The sequence below is a fragment of the Chenopodium quinoa genome, unplaced genomic scaffold (assembly GCF_001683475.1).
Source record: "Chenopodium quinoa cultivar QQ74 unplaced genomic scaffold, ASM168347v1, whole genome shotgun sequence".
Taxonomy (NCBI): domain Eukaryota; kingdom Viridiplantae; phylum Streptophyta; class Magnoliopsida; order Caryophyllales; family Amaranthaceae; genus Chenopodium; species Chenopodium quinoa.
In genome coordinates this window covers 414,075-435,049 of record NW_018744745.1, presented here as the reverse complement: position 1 = coordinate 435,049, position 20,975 = coordinate 414,075, and the positions used below count along the sequence as shown (strand labels likewise).

Below are 20,975 nucleotides of genomic sequence, written 5' to 3'. Positions count from 1 at the left end.
TCCACTAATGCTAGTTAGCTGTGATCGAACACTTCAATCAACCTTTGACGGAGATGTGAGTCACGAGCACACCAAAAACCACCAAAACAACCACCACACACGCCACCCAAGGAGGGGGGCCGTACGAACAGGGAGGAGAGAGAGAGGGCCAAGTGGAGAGAGAGAGAATTAGGGTTTGGGGAGTTGTTGCTTGATTCACAATCAACTGTTAATTGTTATGTCATACAACCCTAGGCATGGATTATATTTATAGATCACATCTCTAAATAAATCCATGTCAAGCCCAAAACACATTAAGCTCTTCTAACTATTCTAGCCCAACAACCAATGTGGCATGTCATAAACTCATAAGGCCCAATAATGGGCCTCTAACTTGTTTGACCCAATAATCTTGTGTGTGACCTCATAGGATCCATTCTATAAGGCTTTCAACTACTCAACTAGCCCAAAGATCAATTGTCATATCTAGCACCAAACATTGACGACCCTATAGAATGAACTAATTATCTCCATAATTGTGATCCTTGATATATCTAGTAATTGCACTTATCGAAGACAGAGCTCCTTCAATCTCCCACTTGTCTAATAAAAGTTCACAATATTCAAATTCCTTAAGTCAATGTGTGTCGATTTGATAATATGATTGTATCTCATGTCGTGATCATATTAATCTACAAATCTTTTCTTGAGAAACTGAGTTAGAATTACAAAACAAATGATTACTATGTAATCTATTTGAGCACGACCATGCATTTTCTGAATTCTCCCTCCTCAAGGGGCCAAGAAACATTCCTAATTAAATAGGTAGACTCAATCCAATCTTGTGGCAACCAAAGCTCCCACTCAATTCATGAAGTAACCGGGAAACACACTTTATATTCTCCAGTTACGGGCAGACGTTTGAGTGTACCACAGTTAAACCAATCATTGAATGGAATCAGTGTTCCATTCATGTCAAAGGAATCCACTAATATATCCGAAGTTCTATACTTGAACTTCAAAGTAGGTCTATAGTTCGATCATGCATCATTCATGCATACCCATGTGATTGACCGAGTATCATCACTATGCCCCTATAGCCCATGAAAATGCGCTATCCAATCAATCTTACATGCTAGTCCATTTATTGAAATCATTTATGTCCACTTTAATGATTCCGAACTAGTAACTCAAATAATGTATGGATTTTGTTCACCTGTGGGGTTTCATTCACCAGGTCATCAACCTGATAAGCCCATCAATCCATAATTATTTTGGACATTTTATTTAATATCATAAAACCATAATTAAATAAGAGAAATGATGAATTTCTGATTAAACATAATTCTGCCAATGAATGTATTACATATGTAATAAGTTTTTCTCCGAAAACAAATACAACTTAAATTACATCATCAGCCTCAATCTAGTTGCATTAGCATGTTTCTCATGCTTGGGCAATGGAAGGGGTTTAGTAAGTGGATCAACGATATTCTCATCCGTATGAACTTTGCACATCTTAACATCCCCTCCGCCAATGATTTCTCGAATGAGATGATACTTCCTCTCAATATGTTTGGATTTGAAGTATGACCTAGGCTGCTTTGATTGAGCAATGGTGCCATTTTTTCACAATACCACTCGATTCTCTTTAGAGCACTTGGTACAATGTCCATCTCAATAAGGAATTTCTTAATCCAAACAGCTTCCTTAGCTGCTTCAACAACAACTAAATACTCTTATTCTGTAGTTTAGTCTGCGATAGTGCTTTGCTTTAAACTCTTCCAGTTCACTGCTCATCCATTCAGACAAAAGATGTACCCATACTAGGATTTAAAATCATCTATGTCTGTTTGGAAACTCCCATCCGTATAACCTTTGACAACCAACTCATCTTCACCGCCATACACTAGAAACATTCCTTTAGTCCTTCTCAAGTACTTAAGGATGTTCTTGGCAGCTGTCTAGTGTGCTTCTCCTGGATTTGTTTAAAATCTGCTACACATGCTTAGAGCATATGAAACATCTGGTCTTGTACATATCATAGTATACATGATTGACCCTATTGCCGAAGCATAAGGTTTATAGATATGTTTATTTTTTACAGTGTTTTACCCCGTCCCTTGGTCGTATTTAGTAGTATTTTTTTATCTCTTTAGAGCCACTTTTATTATAATTGGTGTTTTCTACTATTTTTGTAGTTTTGGTTGAGTTTTGTAGGAAATTGCATCTTTGGAGCTTTTTCCCGGGATTATCGCAGAATGACTATGAGCATTTGAAGGCACGACCGATTGCATTGGACACCGAGTATTCAAGACCAGAAGTGGAGATTCGAATTGGGCCAAGAATGAAGCCCAATCCAAGTCCAGCCTATAGCCGGACCCGATCAGGCGGGCTTTAGCCCGATCGGGCGGATGCCAGAACAAGGGGGCGAAGAAAAAGGCGGGCCCGATCGGGCGGCCCTTTGCCGATCGGGTGCGCGTTTCTAGAGAGCTATTTTCAGCGAATTTCTTAGTTTTAATTAGGAGTAATTTATGGGTTTTTGTAAAAATAAGATTTTAATGCTTTTTTTTAGGACCTCTCTTCTTAGACTTTATCTCTTTACTTAGTTTTATTTTCTCTCTACAAACTCCATACTTTGTTCTTGATTCAACACCTTGTTTACGACAACTTCGGTAACAATTTCTTCTTTATTAATTTCAGTAATTTTATTTCTTTAATTCATCATGTTTCTTTTAGTTGCTTTGATTAGTTTTGATTCAATTATGTGTGAGTAGTTCTCTTTCTAGGGTTTATGGGGATCCATAAATAATATGAAGGGGTAATTTATTATTGTTGATTGTCAATGCTTGATTAATTTCCTATTGATTGATTTAATGCTATGCAATTAGATTAGGCCTGGTTTAATTGTATGAGTTTAGCAATATTGATTCAAGATTCGAGAGATGAGAATTGATGTTAAGGCTTAGTTTCAATAGGCGAACTAATTTATAAATGGTTAAGTCGAGATTCGAGAGATGAGATTTAATACCGGTAAATTAACTCTGTGATTGTAATACGTAGCGAAAGCCCTTTATGATCTGATTAATTGATGCATTGATGATTTATTGTTATGTTTTACCCTGGAATATTGTTTATTGGTGAACCTATGCCCTAGGCTTTTATTTCATTGATTTTCCTCCTACTTTTATTCCTTCCCACTTTTACTCTTAGTAGTTTAGTTCCCTTTTATAATAACAATTTGGTTACTTGATAATTTAGATTATGTTATTAATTAGGAATAAATTGACTTGTTTCCTTGTGGTTCGAACCTTCTTCCCTATCTACATAGTTAGTGGATTTAGGTAATATTTTTTATTAGGTGATTACTACTTTAGCTTGTCAGAATTTGGCGTAGTTGCCGTGCAAACAATTTTATTTTTATTTTTGATTAGGTGATTACGACTCAAGATCTTCTCAAATTCTCCCATCAAAACTTAAAATTATTTACATATTCTTCATCCTCTCACTTTCCTCTACAATCTAAATATACTTTTCACTTGTTTCTCTTAATTTTTAAGGAAACCCTAAGAGAGAGAAAGCTTCAACTTTTCAAGAATGGCATTCAAGAGATCAAGGACATAAAGGGGTGAGTCATCAAGGCAACCACCAACACCCACGGTCGACCCGGAGCTCCAAATTCTGGGATGGAGCGAGGTGGTGGTCACAAGCACCGAGCAAAAGAATAGGATGCTCAATCTCATTGAGAGGCAGGTAATTTCTTCTCGTTTTGTTCATCACCCGACTTTGTCTAAGTTAGGAATTGACAAGCATGTGGAAAAATTGTTCAAAGGAATTGGAATGAGTGGTTTATTCAAATTGCATTACGATACTTATGATTATTTGACCGTTGAATTTATTTCTACGTTTAATTTGATTAAGTCTAGTGCGTCCGTATATCATGTTCAATTCCGTTTGATTAATAAAGATTTTAGATTGTCGTTGAAAGAATTTGGTAGAATTTTTTATTTGAAAGTCGGATAAGCTAACGGAACCTCCTAAGGACTATTGTGTCGAAATATATTTGACTTTGACAGGAAATGTGCTTGAAAACCTCCAACATGCCAAGGGAACTAGGATACAACATCTCGTGCCAAAATTTTGGCAACGGTTTGTTGGCCTCACCATCTTTGGGAGGCATGAGCCGGACAACGTGAGGAGGGATGAGTTAGAGTTGTTATCCACCTATATGATCCCTAGTAGTGAAAAACTAAACATTCCCCTTAAGATGGCTCAACATTTTCAAAGGAGTGGTAAGACGGCCGAGGCCGGTAGGTCTAGGACCCCGATTTACTTGATTTGGCTTGGAGGAGATCTTGTATATATGGTATTTCTCTCTCTATTTTCTTCTTTTTATTTCTTTCTAGTGTAGTTTCTTTATTGCTTTTTAGAGTAGTTTTATTGCTTTTGAAAAAAAAACAAAAATACAAAAAAATTTGAAAAGTTTAAAAAAATGCAAAATTACGTTCCAATGAAGAAAATGAATCATGCTTCCCAGTGCCCCTTGGAAAAAAAAAATTTGACTCTAGGATATTAATGATGAACATTGTGGATTAGTTGGTCATGATTTGATGTTTGATTGCCTTGAAACCTTAGCATGCGTCAATTTTTTCCAACTACTTGTGAATATAGTGCTTAACTAGTTGATTTGGTGAGGAATGTGTGTTAGTTCCTGGTATATCAATGAATCTGAGTATTAACTTGTGACTATGAGTAATGTTTATATGATTCACTATTATGCACAATGTGGAGGATGAAGACATTCATTCTTTTAGGTAGCCTTCAGACGATATTAGATACATTTGTTCCCTTCTTGCTACCCATGTTGTTGCTTGTGCCCTTTTATTGATTATTTAGCCACATTGCAAGCCTATGTGAACCCTATTGGTTACTAGTCCCAAGCTTGGCTTGGGGGAGCTATTAGTTGGTGAGGTGAGGGAGTTGTGGTGTGCATATTATTTGCACAATGTGGGAATAAAAGAAGAGTGATTGTTCTTTTGATTTTGTGATTGGAAAAAAAATTAAAATAGGTGTTCAAAAGTTGAAAAAATTTCCAATAAATGTGAGATAAAAAGAAAAAAAAAAGAGCAAAAGAAAAAAAAATATTTCAAATGGTCTATGTGAAGGTTGCTCAAGAAAAAAGAGAGAGAGAGAGAGAGAAACAATTCAAGGAAAAAAAGTTCAAGTTTGAAAAAAAAAAAAAAGAAATAAAGGATGAGTTCAAAGTTTGTTTTATTTCACTCTAATTCTTTATTATCATATTTTTTGTGAGTGAATTTGTAAGTGATGGTGGTTATGTGAGATGTTAATTTTGGTTGTTTGGTGAACTTTTGTGGAGTTAAGTTGTGGTTGGAGATGATTTGGTCATTACTAGTTTTTGACCTTGGGTTTTATTATGATATGGCTCCCTTAAGCATGGCTTTGCTCTCACCTTTTCCCAAATATTTCCTACCCTTTACCCTAGCCTTACATTACAAGCTTTAAAGACCTTCTGACCTTTGTGCATAGAATTGTGTAGATGTGAAATTAGTTGTTTGTCAATGCAAGGGATGGCTTGATGTATTCCGAGTCGACTATTTAGGTTGAGTGCTATTCTCTTAAAACACACGAGTGTTGTGAGTTTGGGAGGGCATTGTTCACAATAAAGGGGTGGTTGGAGAGCAATCGAGTACATTATTTACTCGCCACATAAATAAGAGTTGAGTGTATGAGCACTAGTCTTGAATTCTATATGCTCTTGTGGTTTGCTCTACTTGACAATTGCTAGGGAAGATAGGAAGTTGAATGGATTTGAATGATTGATTTTCACTACTACAAAAATGAGCAAAAGGATCTATAATAAAAGACCTGTTGGTTAATACAACGGGTCTCTTTGATATAAAAGATCTGATATTAGAGACAACGAGTCTCTTATATATCAAAGGGCCCACCAATAGTTTTGAAAGAGATGGAGGGAAAAAAAATAAGAGAACTTAGCTTGCCTTAGCAGGTCCCTTATGTGTGTAAGGGGCCCACCACTTAATCAATTTTTATTTTCTATTTTTTTATTTGGAAACATTAACCAAAACCCTATTTCTTTTGATCTCTTGTCATTTCCCTAAACCCCATCACGCCGCTCCCTCTTTCTCTTACACTCTCTTCTCCTCTCCTCTCATCTTGTATTTCTCCCGGAGCGAAAATACGTTACCACCACCTCCTTCTTAACGCCGGCATCTCTGCCTCCTCCTTCTTAATCCCGACGTCTCTTCCTCCGGCCTCCTCCTCCTTAATGCTGGCACCGCTTTCTCCTCCTGAATGCCTTCGTTGCTACCTCGTTCATCCTTCTTAACACAGCCATTGTTACCTCGTATTTTATTTCATCACCATCAATAAAAGCTTAAATTTAAGGCTTTCAAGGTTAATTTTGACTAAAAAAAACTCCAGATCTGGAGTTTTCATGGTTAATTTGGCAAAAAAAAAAAGGTAAATTTTCATATCTATTTTTTTAAAAAAAAAAATAATAATTTTACAAGTTTTTTGGTTAGGTGATTGAGTTTTTTCGTAGTGATTTTGGTTTAGGTTGAGTTGTTTTGATATTTTTTCGTGGGTTGCTGGGGTAATTACGGGTGGTCTGGTGGTGTTTTTTTGGTATTTACACTTTAAATTTTATATTTACACTTTAAATTTTATATTTACACTTTAAATTTGTTGTGCAAATCTCATTTACTTAGTTTTTTCTTTGTTGAATGTAAATCTAAAGTTTTCTAGTGGAATTCTCAATTATAATCATTCATTTTTTTTTTTTTAATTTTGTTTTGTCAGATCTGCTTGATGTCGTTACAAGGTAGCAAATGGATGATCAGAGTACTCAAGCCTAATTAATGTAATTGTAATTGTAAATTTCAATAAATTCAAACAATTTTTTTGTTTTGTTTTTTTTCATGTTACATACAAATTAAGTGTATAAATTAAGTGTACAAATTAAGTATACAAATTACTAATACCAATTTATAATTTAGCTCCTCAATTATACCAATTTGTATAGAGCACAAAAACAAAATTAATTAAAACGCAAACCGTAAAAAAAAAAAATTTTTTTTTCAAAATATAAAAAACAAAGAGACCGGTTATTTGACTTGACTGGTCTGTTTCATACAGTTAAACAGACCCCTTATATCAAACAACGGGTCTCTTTCTCTTCGAAACTATTAATCTTCATCCCGTAAATAACAGACCTGTTGTCAGTGACAACGGGTCGCTTTGTCCGCACAAACAAACCCCTCATGAGAAAGGGTCTCTTAATCAAAGAGACCCCTAAGATAGAGATTCGGCCAAAGGCGGTCTCTCAAGCATATTTTTTGTAGTAGTGTTTGATGTATGTTTGTTGGATTGACCTTGAGTTATATTTTGGATCTTTGATTTGATTTGGGGTGAAATCATAGTTTGTTTTGATTCATTGCCTTGATTAGGGACAAGCAAGGGTTTGGTTGTGGGGAGTTTGATATGTCTATTTTGTATAGTATTTTACCCCCGTCTCTTGGTCGTAATTAGTAGTGTTTTTGGCTCTTTAGAGCCACTTTTATAACTAATTGGTGTTTTCTACTGTTTTCGTAGTTTTGGTTGAGTTTTGTAGGAAATTGCATCTTTGGAGCTTTTTCCTGGGATTATCGCGGAACGACTACGAGCATTTGAAGGCACAACCGATTGCATTGGACACCGAGCATTCAAGACCCAAAGTGGAGATTTGAATTGGGCCAAGAATGAAGCCCAATCCACGTCCAGCCTATAGCCAGGCCCGATTGGGCGAGCTTTAGCCCGATCGGGCGGATGCCCAAAACAAGGGGAGAAGAAAAAGGCGGGCCCGATCGGACGGCCCTTCGCCCGATCGGGCGCGCGTTTCTGGAGAGCTATTTTCAGCAAATTTCTTAGTTTTAATTAGGATCGGAGTAATTGTGGGTTTTTGTAAAAATACGATTTTAATGCTTTTGTTTAGGACCTCTCTTCTTAGACTTTCTCTCTCTAATTAGTTTTATTTTCTCTCTACAAACTCCATACTTTGTTCTTGATTCAACTCCTTGTTTACGATAACTTCGGTAACAATTTCTTCTTTATTAATTTCAGTAATTTTATTTCTTTAATTCATCATTTTTCCTTCAATTGCTTTGATTAGTTTTGACTCAATTATGTGTGAGTAGTTTTCTTTCTAAGGTTTATGGGTAATTTCCTATAAATAATATGAAGGGGTAATTTATTATTGTTGATTGTTAATGCTTGATTAATTTCCTATTGATTGATTTAATGCTATGTAATTAGATTAGGACTGTCTTAATTGTATGAGTTTAGCAATATTGATTCGATAGATGATAATTGATGTTTAGGCTTAGTTTCAATATGCGGACTAATTTATAAATGGTTAAGTTAAGATCCGAGAGATGAGATTTAATACCGGTAAATCAACTCTGTGATTGTAATACGTAGCGAAAGCCCTTTATGATTTGATTAATTGATGCATTGATGATTGATTGTTATATTTTATCCTGGAATATTGTTTATTAGTGAACTTATGCCCTAGACTTTTATTTCATTGATTTTCCTCCTACTTTTATTCCTTCCCACTTTTACTCTTAGTAGTTTAGTTCCCTTTTATAATAACAATTTGGTTACTTGATAATTTAGATTATGTTATTAATTAGGAATAAATTGAGTTGTTTCCTTGTGGTTCGACCCTTCTTCCCTATCTACATAGTTAGTGGATTTAGGTAATATTTTTTATTAGGTGATTATGACTTTATCCTGTCATTAATCAACAATACGTCTCATCTCTTCTGGCGTTTTAGGGCACTAAGATTTACTGAGTGTAATGCCATGAGACATGGGGAGAAATCCTCTCTTAGAGTCTTTCATCGAAAATTTGTCAAGAACCTTATCAAAATAAGTTTCTTGACTCAATCCAATCATCCTTCGAGACCTGTCTCGATGGATCTTGGTTCCCAATATGTACTCGGCGTCATCCAAGTCTTTCATGGAGAAACAACTCTTCAACCACTCCTTGACTGACTCAAGCATTGGTATGTAGTTCCCCATGAGCAGTATGTCATCTACATACAAGACTAAAAAAACTATGATGCTCCCACTGGACTTCTTGTATACGTAAGCATCAAGGAGTTGGAACCTTCGTTGCTTCATAAAAAGTTTCTCTTACTAGAAGACTACCCTGGAGGAACAGTAACCTTTGGGGATAATAAAAAGGGTGAGATCATTGGAAAAGGAAAGATTAGAAGATCGAAGACTCACTCCATAGATAATGTGTTCCTGGTCGAGGGCTTGACGCACAATTTGCTCAGTATATCACAATTTTGTTATAAAGATAACTCTATAAGTTTTGCTTCTGAATCTTTACAAATCAACATCAACAAGTCAGGAAAGGTTGTTCTTGAAGGAACAAGAAGAGGGAACACATATACTGTCGACCTCAACTTAATCCTAAGGAACAACCTTACATGTTTGGGTGTTGTAGAAGATAATCCCCTACTATAGCTTAAACGTTTTGAACATGCTAGCTTTTCATTACTCGACAAACTCAGGTCAATTAAGGAACTTGGTTGTAGGACTTCCTATATTTAAGTTCCTACAGAACAAAGTTTATGATGCATGTGTGAAAGGCATGTTCATTCATCTTTAAATTGAAGAAAACGGTAAACACCACAAAGCCTCTGGAACTAATCCATATGGATTTGTGTGGTCCCATGAGAATTCAAAGCAGTAGTGGCAAGAAATATGTATTGGTTATTGTTGATGATAATTCCAGATTCACTTGGGTTATTTTTCCTGATAACAAAAAAGCAACCTTTGACGAGTATATTGCCTTTTCCAAGAAATTACAGAAAATCAATGGTCACTCCATAAACCATCTTAGATCAGATCAGGAACTGAATTTGAGAACTTAAAGTTTGATGAGTTTTGCAAGGAAAATGATATGAACTACAAATTCTCAGCTTTAAGGACTCCCCAACAAAATGGAGTTGTAGAAAGGAGGAATCGAATTATGGAGGAAATGGCAAGGACGATGCTGATTGCAAGTGGATTGCCAAGGAACTTCTGGGTTGAAGCCGTGAACACAACACGTTACATTCTTAGCAGAGTAACAATCAGAGCATCATCAACAAGACTCCCTATGAATTGTTCAAAGGGACAAAGCCAAACGTATCTCATATTAGAGCCTTTGGTTGTAAGTTCATTATACATAACAATGGTAAGAAAAACTTAGGAAAATTTGATGAAAGAAGTAAGGAGGCTATATTCCTTGGATATGCCTCTAATAGCAAATGCTTATAGAATTTATAATAAAAATTCAATGTGTGTCGAGGAAAGCATTCACATAATCTTTGATGAAGTTAACCGGTTTGTGAGTGTACAAGAACAAGAAGAAAATAATGATTTTGAGATTGGATTGATAAGAGATAGGGATGAATAAGAAGTTCAAAAGCAAACCAGAGAAGAGCAACCTATTCCAAAGCAAAATAAGCAGGAGAATGAAGAAGTTCCTCAACTAGAAGTACAAGTCAATGAGGAACCAGCTAATGAAGAAGAAGCAGAAGGAACAGAGCAAGAAGCTCCTCAAATTGGAGTTCCAGCGAGGGAATATCAACCTAAGTCATTCAAGTATCAAGGTTCACATCCTACCGATCTCATCACCAGTGACATAGGAAAAGAAACTCAAACAAGATCGCAAATGAGAAACTTTTGTGCCTCCCTTCATTTATATCCATCTTAGAGCCTCAAAATCATCAAGAAGCCTTGGGAGATATATGTCGTAACACTGTTAATAAGAGTATTGTCCCACTTTTAGAGAGAAACAAACAACCTTTAATAGGGGTATGAAGGTAAATAAACATTTTGAGGGGTATATATGTCGTAACATTGTTTATAAGAGTATTCTCCCACTTTTTATAAAGTAGGGATATATTCACATTTAGTTCTCTTATCGATCTAATGCCCCCAAAACGCTCGTTAGCTTTTGCTATAGATAAAACCATAATCCAATGATGCTAAATGATATAGTACTAATAATACATAATGTTTTTTTTTTATAATTGACCTCTAGTAGCCAACTTAAACTTAAATGAAACAACACCCAAATTATCAAATACAGAGTAAGAAATACTACAAAGTTCAATTTATCAATTTTTTGAAAGAAAAAAAAAGTACTATCAACAACACGTTCAATAGTATGTAAAAAAACTTCATGAATTTTTTTAAAAAAATAAACATATACAAAAATTTTGTATTAAGAAAATATTCTGATATGAATTTTTTTTCAAAATTTTTGTATTAAGAAGCAACACCAGCAATATGATTAATCATTTAAAAGCAAACCAATCATTAATTGTTTGGATAATCTTTACATTTTCTGCACATACAACCAGCTCTAAATATTGTAACATTGGTGGACTACAATATAACAAAGAAAAAAGAGTAGCTAGTGGTCGCAAGTGTAGCCACAACCAATATTACCACTTCTATCAATCGCAATTCAAAACTTCCCAAAAGCCTCAATACTACTACCCTTGAGAATAAGTTTGACAAAAGAAAACGAATCATCCCATGATCGTTAAATCAAATCAAAAGAAAGGATAAGTAGAAATACAACTATGTCCGTTAATATCCTACTTTTTAGGAAAATATAGTGTATAGTTTACGTTTATTAATTTAAATTATTGATTTATGTAAAATGGATAGTAGTTTGGGATAAGTACAAAAACAACTATACCCATTTATATCCCATTATTATAGAAAATATTAGTTTACTGTCATAGATTTAAATGATTTATTTAGGTACAATGTATGAAAACTATCACGTGATATATTTTTTTTTTTTCTAAAATAAACATGCACTTTTGGGAGGAAAATCAATTCTATTATTTTAAAGCATGAAAATTTAAAGGAAATTTAGAGTGTACACGTGTCCTTTTAATTTTCCTTTTTTTTTTTGGGTTAAAAAAATAATAATTAATGTTAAAAAAAACTAATATTTATCTTTCTTTTTTGTTCGATTTATTCTCCAAACAACGCTTCATTCACTTCCCAAAATCTCTAATGTTTATCTTTTTAATAATATTATTTTAAAACAGGATAATTTAAAGGAAATTTAGAGTGTCTGTGTGTCTTTTTTTGGGTTAAAAAATAATAATTAATTAAAGTTAAAAAAACGGATATTTATCTTTTTATTTAATCAGTTTATTCTCCAAACAACGCTTCATTCACTTCCCAAAATCTCTAACGTTTATCTTTTATTTGTATTATTTGTTCTCCAAATAACACTTCATTCACTTCCCAGTATTTAATTAATCTATACATCCATTTAAGATTATTATCATATCACAACTACCTTCACTTTATCTATCTTTCTTTCCTTCCAATCTCTCTTACCTTCTTTTTACCCCATCGTTATATTAATGACTTTCTTTTTTGCAAACAAAATCAAAAAATTACAATGAAATTCATGATTTTGTATATATTTTAAACTTATTTTCAATTTCTTTATTCATTATAGGTTTATGTCAACTTGTGAAGTTTTTGGTTTCAATTGATATTTTTGTTACAACATTTTTGCAACCATTAAGGGAAGTTTCTCTCTTTTTTTTGGAATAATTTATCAAAGTTATAACCATGTGCAAAAACTCAAAAGCAATATTTAATAGTAAGTCTGGTTATTCTGCTATATTTGTTTTTTTTTTTTGAATTTTTTTTAAAGTTTGCATCTTTCCGTTCTAAATTTAACTACTTGTATGTTGTTTATACTCTTAATCAATTTTTCATGCACTTAATGTAATCATGTTTCAAAACTCAAAAGCAATATTAAATGTAAGTGTGGTTATTCTACTTTTTTTTTTCCTAATTTTTTAAAGTTTGCATATTTCCATTCTTCTCAATTTAATTACTTGTATGTTGTGTATTTTTTATCAAATTGATCCAATTGATAAAATTAGAATTTTTTTTTTTACTCATCTTGCATTTCAATCAAATGATTTAATGGGCTAATTAAATTTAAATTCCAGATCTTCCAAATTTTTTTGCTTCATGTAATTGGCATCTAATGTTTTTGAATAGACATATATTTTAAAAATATGAATGGCAATAGGCATGAAATTTTATACATGTGGTTCAATAGTTGCAATCCAATTTTTTGTTAGGTAATTTTGAATATAAGGAATTAATATTCAAACATATATTCTTTATTTATTACTTTGTAATTTTTTCCTTTACTTTTACTTTTAAAGGCAGACATAACTTAACAATCCTTCTATAAGGAAAAAGTTACAAACAAATCTAACCCGTGCATTCCACGGACTGAATACTAGTTTTTTTTATATAATAAGTTGACATGTGTATAAGTTTGGAGAAAAGATAACGTCAGTTGTTGCTACTTCGATATTAGTTATAGATGTAGATGTAGAAAAATTAAGCATAATTTGTTGATAATAATTTGTTTAATTTATTTATAGACAGCTTAGCATGCATTGTTTAATACTTGTTATCTTAAAACAAGTAACAAAGGAGATAAATCCCACGGAGGTAAAGGAAGTGAGAAGGGAGAAGGAAGGGGGAGGGAGTAGGAGTGGCAATTAATATATACTTTCTAAAATTTTACAAAAACCATAAAAATCAATTGAGAAGGAGATATATATTGAAAGTTAGGGGGAAATTTTAAAGTGATGCATATTTAGGCTCCGTTCTTTAGAGCTTCTCTGCTCTTCTCTACTCTACTTTGCTCTGCTTCAATATGCTCTGCTCTGCTTTGCTCTACTTAAAAATAATATTTAATATTGAATTATTATAATAATAATTAATATTTAATAATAATAATAATAATAATAATAAATAATTAATATTTAATAATAATATTAAAAATAATATTTAATAATAATAAATATTTAATAATAATAATAAAATTAAAAATTAATATTTGATAATAATAATAATAAATAATTATTAATATTGAATATAATAATAATAATTAATATTTAATAATGATAATAATAATAATAATACTAATAATAATAATACTAATAATAATAATAATATTAACAGTAATAATAACAATAATAATAGTAAATAATAATTAAAAATAAAAACAATTGGTTTTTTATAAGAAAAAATTAATATTGAAAGATAATAATAATTATTAATTTTTAATAATAAAAAATAATAAGTAAACAATATTTAATAATAATAATAAATATTTAATATTAATAGTTAACGATTATAATAATAATAATAATAATAATAATAATAAAATTTGCAGTAATAAAATATGCTCGGCTCGACTCCGCTATGATCTGCTGCGCTGAAATCTACTCTGCTCGCCTTGAAGCTCAAAATAATAGGGCCTTAAAGTGTCAGTGTCGTTCATGATATTTTATGGGCCCTAGGCAAATTATTAATAATGGGCCCTTAGTTTTTTTTTTTACATAATTATCCAATGAAAAAAATTGAAAGTTTTATTATATTAGCGTTGTATAGTTCGTAATTGTTTTAATCTTATTGTATAGCTCGTAATGTTTTAATCGTATTTGTAAAAAAGAAATTCAAACACCTGAATAACGTAAATTGATCAACTACTATCCATAAAAATAAAAAATACAAAGTACATTAGAGAATGGTGATCTAGCAGTAATGTAGCTTTAAACGGTTAAAATAGGTGGCAAAATCATATGAAGTATATGGAACATTGGCAAGATGGTTTTTAGTTAAAACATAAACAATGGAAATAATTTATTAATCCTATCCTTTTATGCAACCATTGTGGATGCTCTAATCAATCAATATTCTTTTGATAACTAGAAATCATTTTTATTTCAATTTACTTTAATTATAGTATAAATTCAAATAGTAGAATTTGTAGATTCAATACAACAACTAAGAGGTGTTCAACGTTCACTCTCTAACCTCCATCCCTATCCTTCCACCGCCCCTCTTTTTCTCAGCCCCTGCTCACCGACGACAGGCACAATTTGTCTAGCCGTCGCCGACGAGGCAAGCCCTTCCATTTATTTCCTTTCTTGCTTTAATTTTTTGTTTTTTGGTCTGTTTTCCTTTCAGGTTTTTCAATAAAGAAGACAAGGAGACTGATTTCTCGTCAATTTCATTGGATTTTTTACGGTCGTCAGTTGTGTTAGGTTCCAATTAACCAATGAAACAAGAAGCCAAATCTATCCTTATCGGCCTCGTCAAAAGGAATTTTGTTGGTCGTGCTCCCGGCGGAAAGGGTGAAGTTAAGGCTAGGGTTTACCTCCCTTTATCCAAGGTTCGATTTAGGTGAGGTGGTTCTTCTTGCATTGGCCTTTTAGTGGTGGTTCAAAGCTCGACGGTGCGGTAATTTCTTGTCATCTTCTTTCAGTATCGAGTTTCTTTGTGAGTTTTTATTTGTGTTTTTTTAGGTGTTCTCTGTTTGCTTAGGTAGTTTGCTCTTGTTTTTTGGGCATTCTGCCGTTGATAATGGAGTCTCTTGTCATTGATGTTTTGGCTTGTGCCGGGGCTTCTTTTCGTAGTACCTTTTATGGAGGGTAAAGAAGCGTTGTCTTTGGAATCTTGTTGGACAATTTTGCTTTGGTTGTTAGAAGTTCCAGGGTCAAGTTCTACCTTGATTGTGGTGTTGGTGGTCCTGTTGATTGTCTTTTTGGGGTGTGACTATGGTTCTCTGGAAGTTACAGGTGAGTGGGTCACCGAGTGTTTTAAAGAGGTTTCGTTTGATGGTATTATGCTCTTCCATGCATGGGGTAGGTTTATTTGTGCTGGGGTATGGTTCCTGCATTTGGAGTTTGCCGGAGGAAGGTGTTGCTGAGTGGAGAGGTTTCATGTTGTTTCGTGGTTTAGGGACGATAAGAGTAGTAAGTCGGTTGCTATTATCCCATTATTAGTGTTTGTGATGGCATCGTCATCCATCGTTGTTAAACAAAATCTTTGAGGAGGTTCCCCATCTTTAAATTTTGGGGTAAGAAAAGTCCTCCAATGTCCAGGTCTCACTGTTGGTAGAGTTTCAGGCAAAGAACCTGCATTATCATGTAAGGTTTCTCAAGGTAGAGTCATACAAAAAATACGACTCTTTTGGTAGTATTCCCAGACTTTTAGGAGGTAGTTGCGCTTTGTCATTCCTGGCAGTGGAATGGTGTCAACGTTCAGGTTTCCTACAATAGGATACAGTCTTTCAGTCGGTGTTGCTCTCAACAACTACTTTTGATTTTGCTCTTAGGTTTTTGCAAGCTTCATCAGTTCTTTCTCGGTCCATCTCTATTTTTTCGTTACAGTTGGCAATGCGTGGTCCGCAATGAAGTTTTGGTAGGTTTCTCTTGGTTTTTCCCGACTCTGAAGTCAATGGTGTTTATGCAATTGGTGGTCTTTGCCACAACTTCATATCTTGGTCCTCAGTAAAGTTACATAGGGTTGCTAGTTTGCTGTTAGTGTGTTTAGTTTGGCGTGTTTGATTGTTTTTAGTTATTTTAAGCTCTTAGGTTGTAATTTGCTATTTATCTATGAAGTTCTCATTGCCAAAAAAAATACTGCAAAATTTTAATGTTTTTGGCTTTGATTTACAAGATTTATTTTAACTGGCCTTTTTTACTATAGGTTAACATAGAAAACTATTTAGGAATTTGGGCCCCTACAAACCCTGGGCCCTAGGTGGTTGCACCTCCCGCCTACCCTCATGGCCAGGCCTGTAAAGTGTAATTGTGGAAGAGATACTTAATAAGAGATTAAATTACCAAAAATCATGAAGGTCGATTAAGGAAAGGAGTGATGAGGAGGGGTGAACTAAGTAGAAAGAGAATTAATAGATATCCTCAATACAGATTCACCTATAATTTAGAAACAAATTATTTCTAAGTTTATAGCCATTTGAAAAAAATGCTATAATCACAACATGATTTTTTTAAACACTTAACACACACTCGCATGCGGAGAAGTAAAGGGACAGTCGACTCCCACCCTCCCCTGCGGTTGTTGCAATTGTGGGCTACGTGTTAGAGCAGTGGTTGGTCGTGGACCATGGTGCAGTATTGGTGGTGGTAGTGTGTGATGTAAGTGAAAGAAAGGGAAAAAATAAGGAGAGAGAAAAAATAGGATAAAGATTATGATCTTTACTTAGGCCAAATTTGGTCCTAAATCTAGTCCAAATTGTAATCTATACTCCACTGTGGCCCTATTTAAAACTCATCCCAATAAATGAAAAAAAAATGAGTTATGTAGTAGTTGAATTAATCAAGATAAATTTGTGTGCACGTTGTAATTATTTTATTCACATGGGTAAATTTCATTTTATATAATTGAATTGGCATTTTATTTTCAACTCTAAAATTGATTAACAGAGATTTGGAATATATGATATCAATCGAAAATATTTTTAACAACTTAATGCAACTAGTAGAACTGGTTAATTCAACTTTGTACTCCATACTACTAACCATAATGCAGACTCTACAATTCTTTAAATGCATCACATAAAATGAATCATAACCTGATTAAATTTTTATATTCATCTTTAAAAAAATAAATAAATAAAAAACCTTATCTAGAGATATGAGCAATGAAAGCATCCCTTTCTAAATCTGAAACACCACATTTTGCAACTGATCCTCTCACAGCTTCACCTAATTCTTTAGCCCTCTTCTTTATCTCCTTTCCTTCTTGTGATGCCATTAATGTCTTCACTGCATGCTCAATTATATTTGACTTTACAATCTCATCGCGGAGTTCCTAATCTTTCACCATTACACCAATTTTGAGCACATTACTAATATAAAATGGATTCTTTGGTTGATCGGAATGCATAGGAAACGCTGCAATCGGTACACCCATACTAATACTTTCTAAACATGAATTCCAACCACAGTGGCTCATGAACCCACCTACTAATGGATGACCCAATATTTCAAGCTAAGGCGCCCAATATTTTACTACAATACCTATATCTTTTACTCTTTCCTCAAAACTTGCTGGAAGTTGAGGCTTTTTCACTTTATCTGCTTCAACAAAAATATCATTTGGATCTGTCTGTTGAAGAACCCAAATGAATTTCTTACCGCATATTTCCAACCCCTTTGCTAACTCTTCAATTTGATCATCCTTCAGCAATATCCTCGTCCAAAAAGACACGTATAAAATTAAATCCTTCTCTTGAGCATCTAGCCATTCAAGGGAATGATGTCTGTTTTTGCTAGTGCTTTGGATATGAACCGGATTTAATGGCCCTAATTCAAAATTTTGTACATCATCTCCCTTTTTTAAAGATATCATCTTCCCCAGAAATTCAACATATTTTCTGTCAATTACTCTTGAGGTGTTGTAGAGCCACCCTGATTCAAACCCTGATGACTTATTAAAATTCTCAAGAAATTCTAACATCTCTTTAGTAATGCATCCCTCTTGAGAAGGCATACAATTCGGAACATAAATTGCATCTACCCGAAAGGGTTTAGCTTCCTCGGGCATGCTTTCCCATTCCATAGCAAAATAGGTAAAAGCACAAATGGGAAGGAAGGCATACGCTTCACCATTTGGAATGAGCTTAACATCTTGGAAAATATAACTCATACTATTATCATAGATGATTACAACTCTTTTATAGATCTTCGAGAGTTGTTTCATGAGATGAAACACGGGTTGTCGAAGATGCATCATAGCCTCCAAAAGGGGTTGCACGTGATGTAGGAATAGGTCGTCGATTTTAGGAGGAGGTGAGTCAAAAGGAGGAAGTTCGAAATCGTCGAAATGAATTTTTGTTAAGATTTTTGAGTTCCACCCATGGAATCGGATCTTTGCTTGTCGGTTATGGAAGGTGGAACCAGCATAATGGACTGGGATTCCATAGGAGGTGATAAAGTTAGAAAGGTGAAGGAGTTGGTTTAAATGACCTTGAGCTGGTAATTGTACAATTACCACTACTACTTGATGGTGCTCGATGTTTTTAGTTTGGATGTTCATTTTTTGTACTATGATGAAGTTTTGGAGGTTTGTTTTTAAAAGTTTTGTGTTTACAACCAATTGAGTGTGACTTATTGTTTATATATGTCCTATATATATATAATAATATTAGAGATATCAAAAAAGATATTATATATCTCTTAGTATCATTGTTTAATTCATATCTTGTTTTCTTTAGTATAGTAAGATATCATCTTATCATTCTTTATTTGATATTATTTTGTGTAATCTTTTGATATCCTTAAGATTTTCATACATTAATATTATTAATTCGTGAAATATAATTCTCCCTCTCTCTCTCTCTCTCTATATATATATATATATATATATATATTTCTATGGGAGGACCTTATATTCTTAACTTTTTTCTATGTTCTAATTTTTTTTTTTCTGCTTATGTTCTAAACTTTTTCTTATATTCTAAATTTTTTCTACTTATGTTCCAAATTATTTCCTATAAACTAAATTTTTTTAGCGCTTATGTTATAAATTTGTTCTAATGTTCTAAATTATTTTTTCAGCTTATGTTCTAAATTTTTTCCTATATTATAAATTATTTTTTTAGCTTATGTTCTAAACTTTTTCATATGTTATAAATTATTTTTTAAACTTATGTTCTAAATTATTTTTCTTATGTTATTTTTGTTTGCTTATGTTCTATATTTTTGCTCTCTTCTAAATTTTTTTTCCCAGTATATTTTTCTGCTTACATTCTAATTTTTTATGAGTTTTACCACCAAAACAATCACAAAATTGTTTTTTACTACCAAAAATTTTAAAAGTTTTATTTTACCACCAAAAAAAGAATTAAAAATTATTTTTTACCACATGCCGTCATATCGCTTTAAGAATCTTGATAAAATGATTATAAAACATGGCAATTAGTGGTTCGTGGAGGCAGATGTATCATGCGCATTGTACATCTGTTCAAAAAACAAAATAACGCGAAAAGAACATTATATAGAGATGTAAAGAACATTTAGTTAAAATGAAAAGAACATTTTAGTTAAAGTGAAAAGAACATTTTATAGAATTGTAAAGATTAAAGAACATACATCTAAACTAAAAAGATCATATTGTTAAAATGTAATGAACGTGATAATTTCTAAGTGTCTATTTTAAAAGAATATGAAGAATATAATAAAAGAACAGAAGATATATATATATATATATATATATATATATATATATAAATATATATATATATATATATATATATATATATATATATATATATAACATAGAGCTATTAATAACAATGAACATAACACTATCTTATAAAGAACATCATCTTCTATCATTGTCACATTATTCTCGAATTCAACATTGAGATTCATCAAATTTTAAAAAGGAAAATAAACAATAAATTTTGTGATTACAAAATATTCTAATTCAAATCTAAAATAATACAATTAATGAAAAACAATCAAAAATTTTCATTCAAAATTACCTTCGATCTATGATTAACAAATCCGCATATTCACCTTCATTAAAAATCACTCCATTAACAAAACAATGATCAAAAGCTCCAAGAAACTCGATCTAAATGCGCAGGCATCGTCTTTTATTAGTAGAATTTCTTTTTCTCTATAAACTTTCTATTTCTCTCTCTAATATTTGTATTCCTCTCATTAAAGAATTCAAATAAGTGAAATTAAAGTATGAAGAGATATACCAATTTCTAATTAAGATTGGGTGATAATTACCATAACTCTTCAATTATAAAACAAATAATAAATTTAAAGATTGAAAAGCTAGATTTTCTTTAAAAAAAATACTATTATATTTTTTTTTGTTGAATAAAAATAATATTCATCACATTATATTATCATGTTCTTTATTAATATTACGGATGTTCTTTAGATATATATAAAAAAACATAAACCTGGATGTTTTTTTCTTTATTAATACCCACGAACCTACAAGCTACAAAAAAAACCACCAAACCCAGGAGCCGTAGCAACCTACCGAACCCACGAGCCGCAGCAAACCACCGA

The 20,975-nt window shown here is 32.7% G+C and overlaps 1 protein-coding gene and 1 long non-coding RNA gene across 3 annotated transcripts; one reads left to right on the top strand and one right to left on the bottom strand.

The window, feature by feature from the left end:
• The first annotated feature begins 5,947 nt into the window (after window positions 1-5,947).
• On the top strand, window positions 5,948-8,086 carry LOC110703606. Of its 2 annotated transcripts, XR_002507707.1 has the most exons (3): window positions 5,948-6,480; window positions 6,820-6,880; window positions 7,612-8,086. It is a non-coding gene; the product is annotated as an uncharacterized LOC110703606 (long non-coding RNA). The 2 variants fall into 2 exon arrangements; XR_002507706.1 differs by lacking the exon at window positions 7,612-8,086 and having other exon boundaries at window positions 5,949-6,480; window positions 6,820-7,015.
• A 9,476-nt stretch (window positions 8,087-17,562) lies between these two features.
• Window positions 17,563-18,978, bottom strand: LOC110703668 (zeatin O-xylosyltransferase-like). The gene is made up of 2 exons (XM_021881461.1): window positions 17,974-18,978; window positions 17,563-17,751 (listed from the first exon to the last, which is right to left on the bottom strand). The coding sequence occupies exons 1-2, from the start codon at window positions 18,976-18,978 to the stop codon at window positions 17,563-17,565; spliced, it is 1,194 nt and encodes a 397-aa protein (XP_021737153.1).
• Window positions 18,979-20,975: the final 1,997 nt, after the last annotated feature.

What these genes read in the sequence shown, in the direction of transcription:
- LOC110703668 (XM_021881461.1), bottom strand. Translation starts at nt 18,978, where the DNA reads ATGAACATCCAAACTAAAAACATCGAGCACCATCAAGTAGTAGTGGTA. An exon ending in CAGCAAGTTTTGAGGAAAGA is followed by an intron (nt 17,752 to 17,973) that starts GTAAAAGATATA and finishes GTGAAAGATTAG; the next exon opens with GAACTCCGCGATGAGATTGT.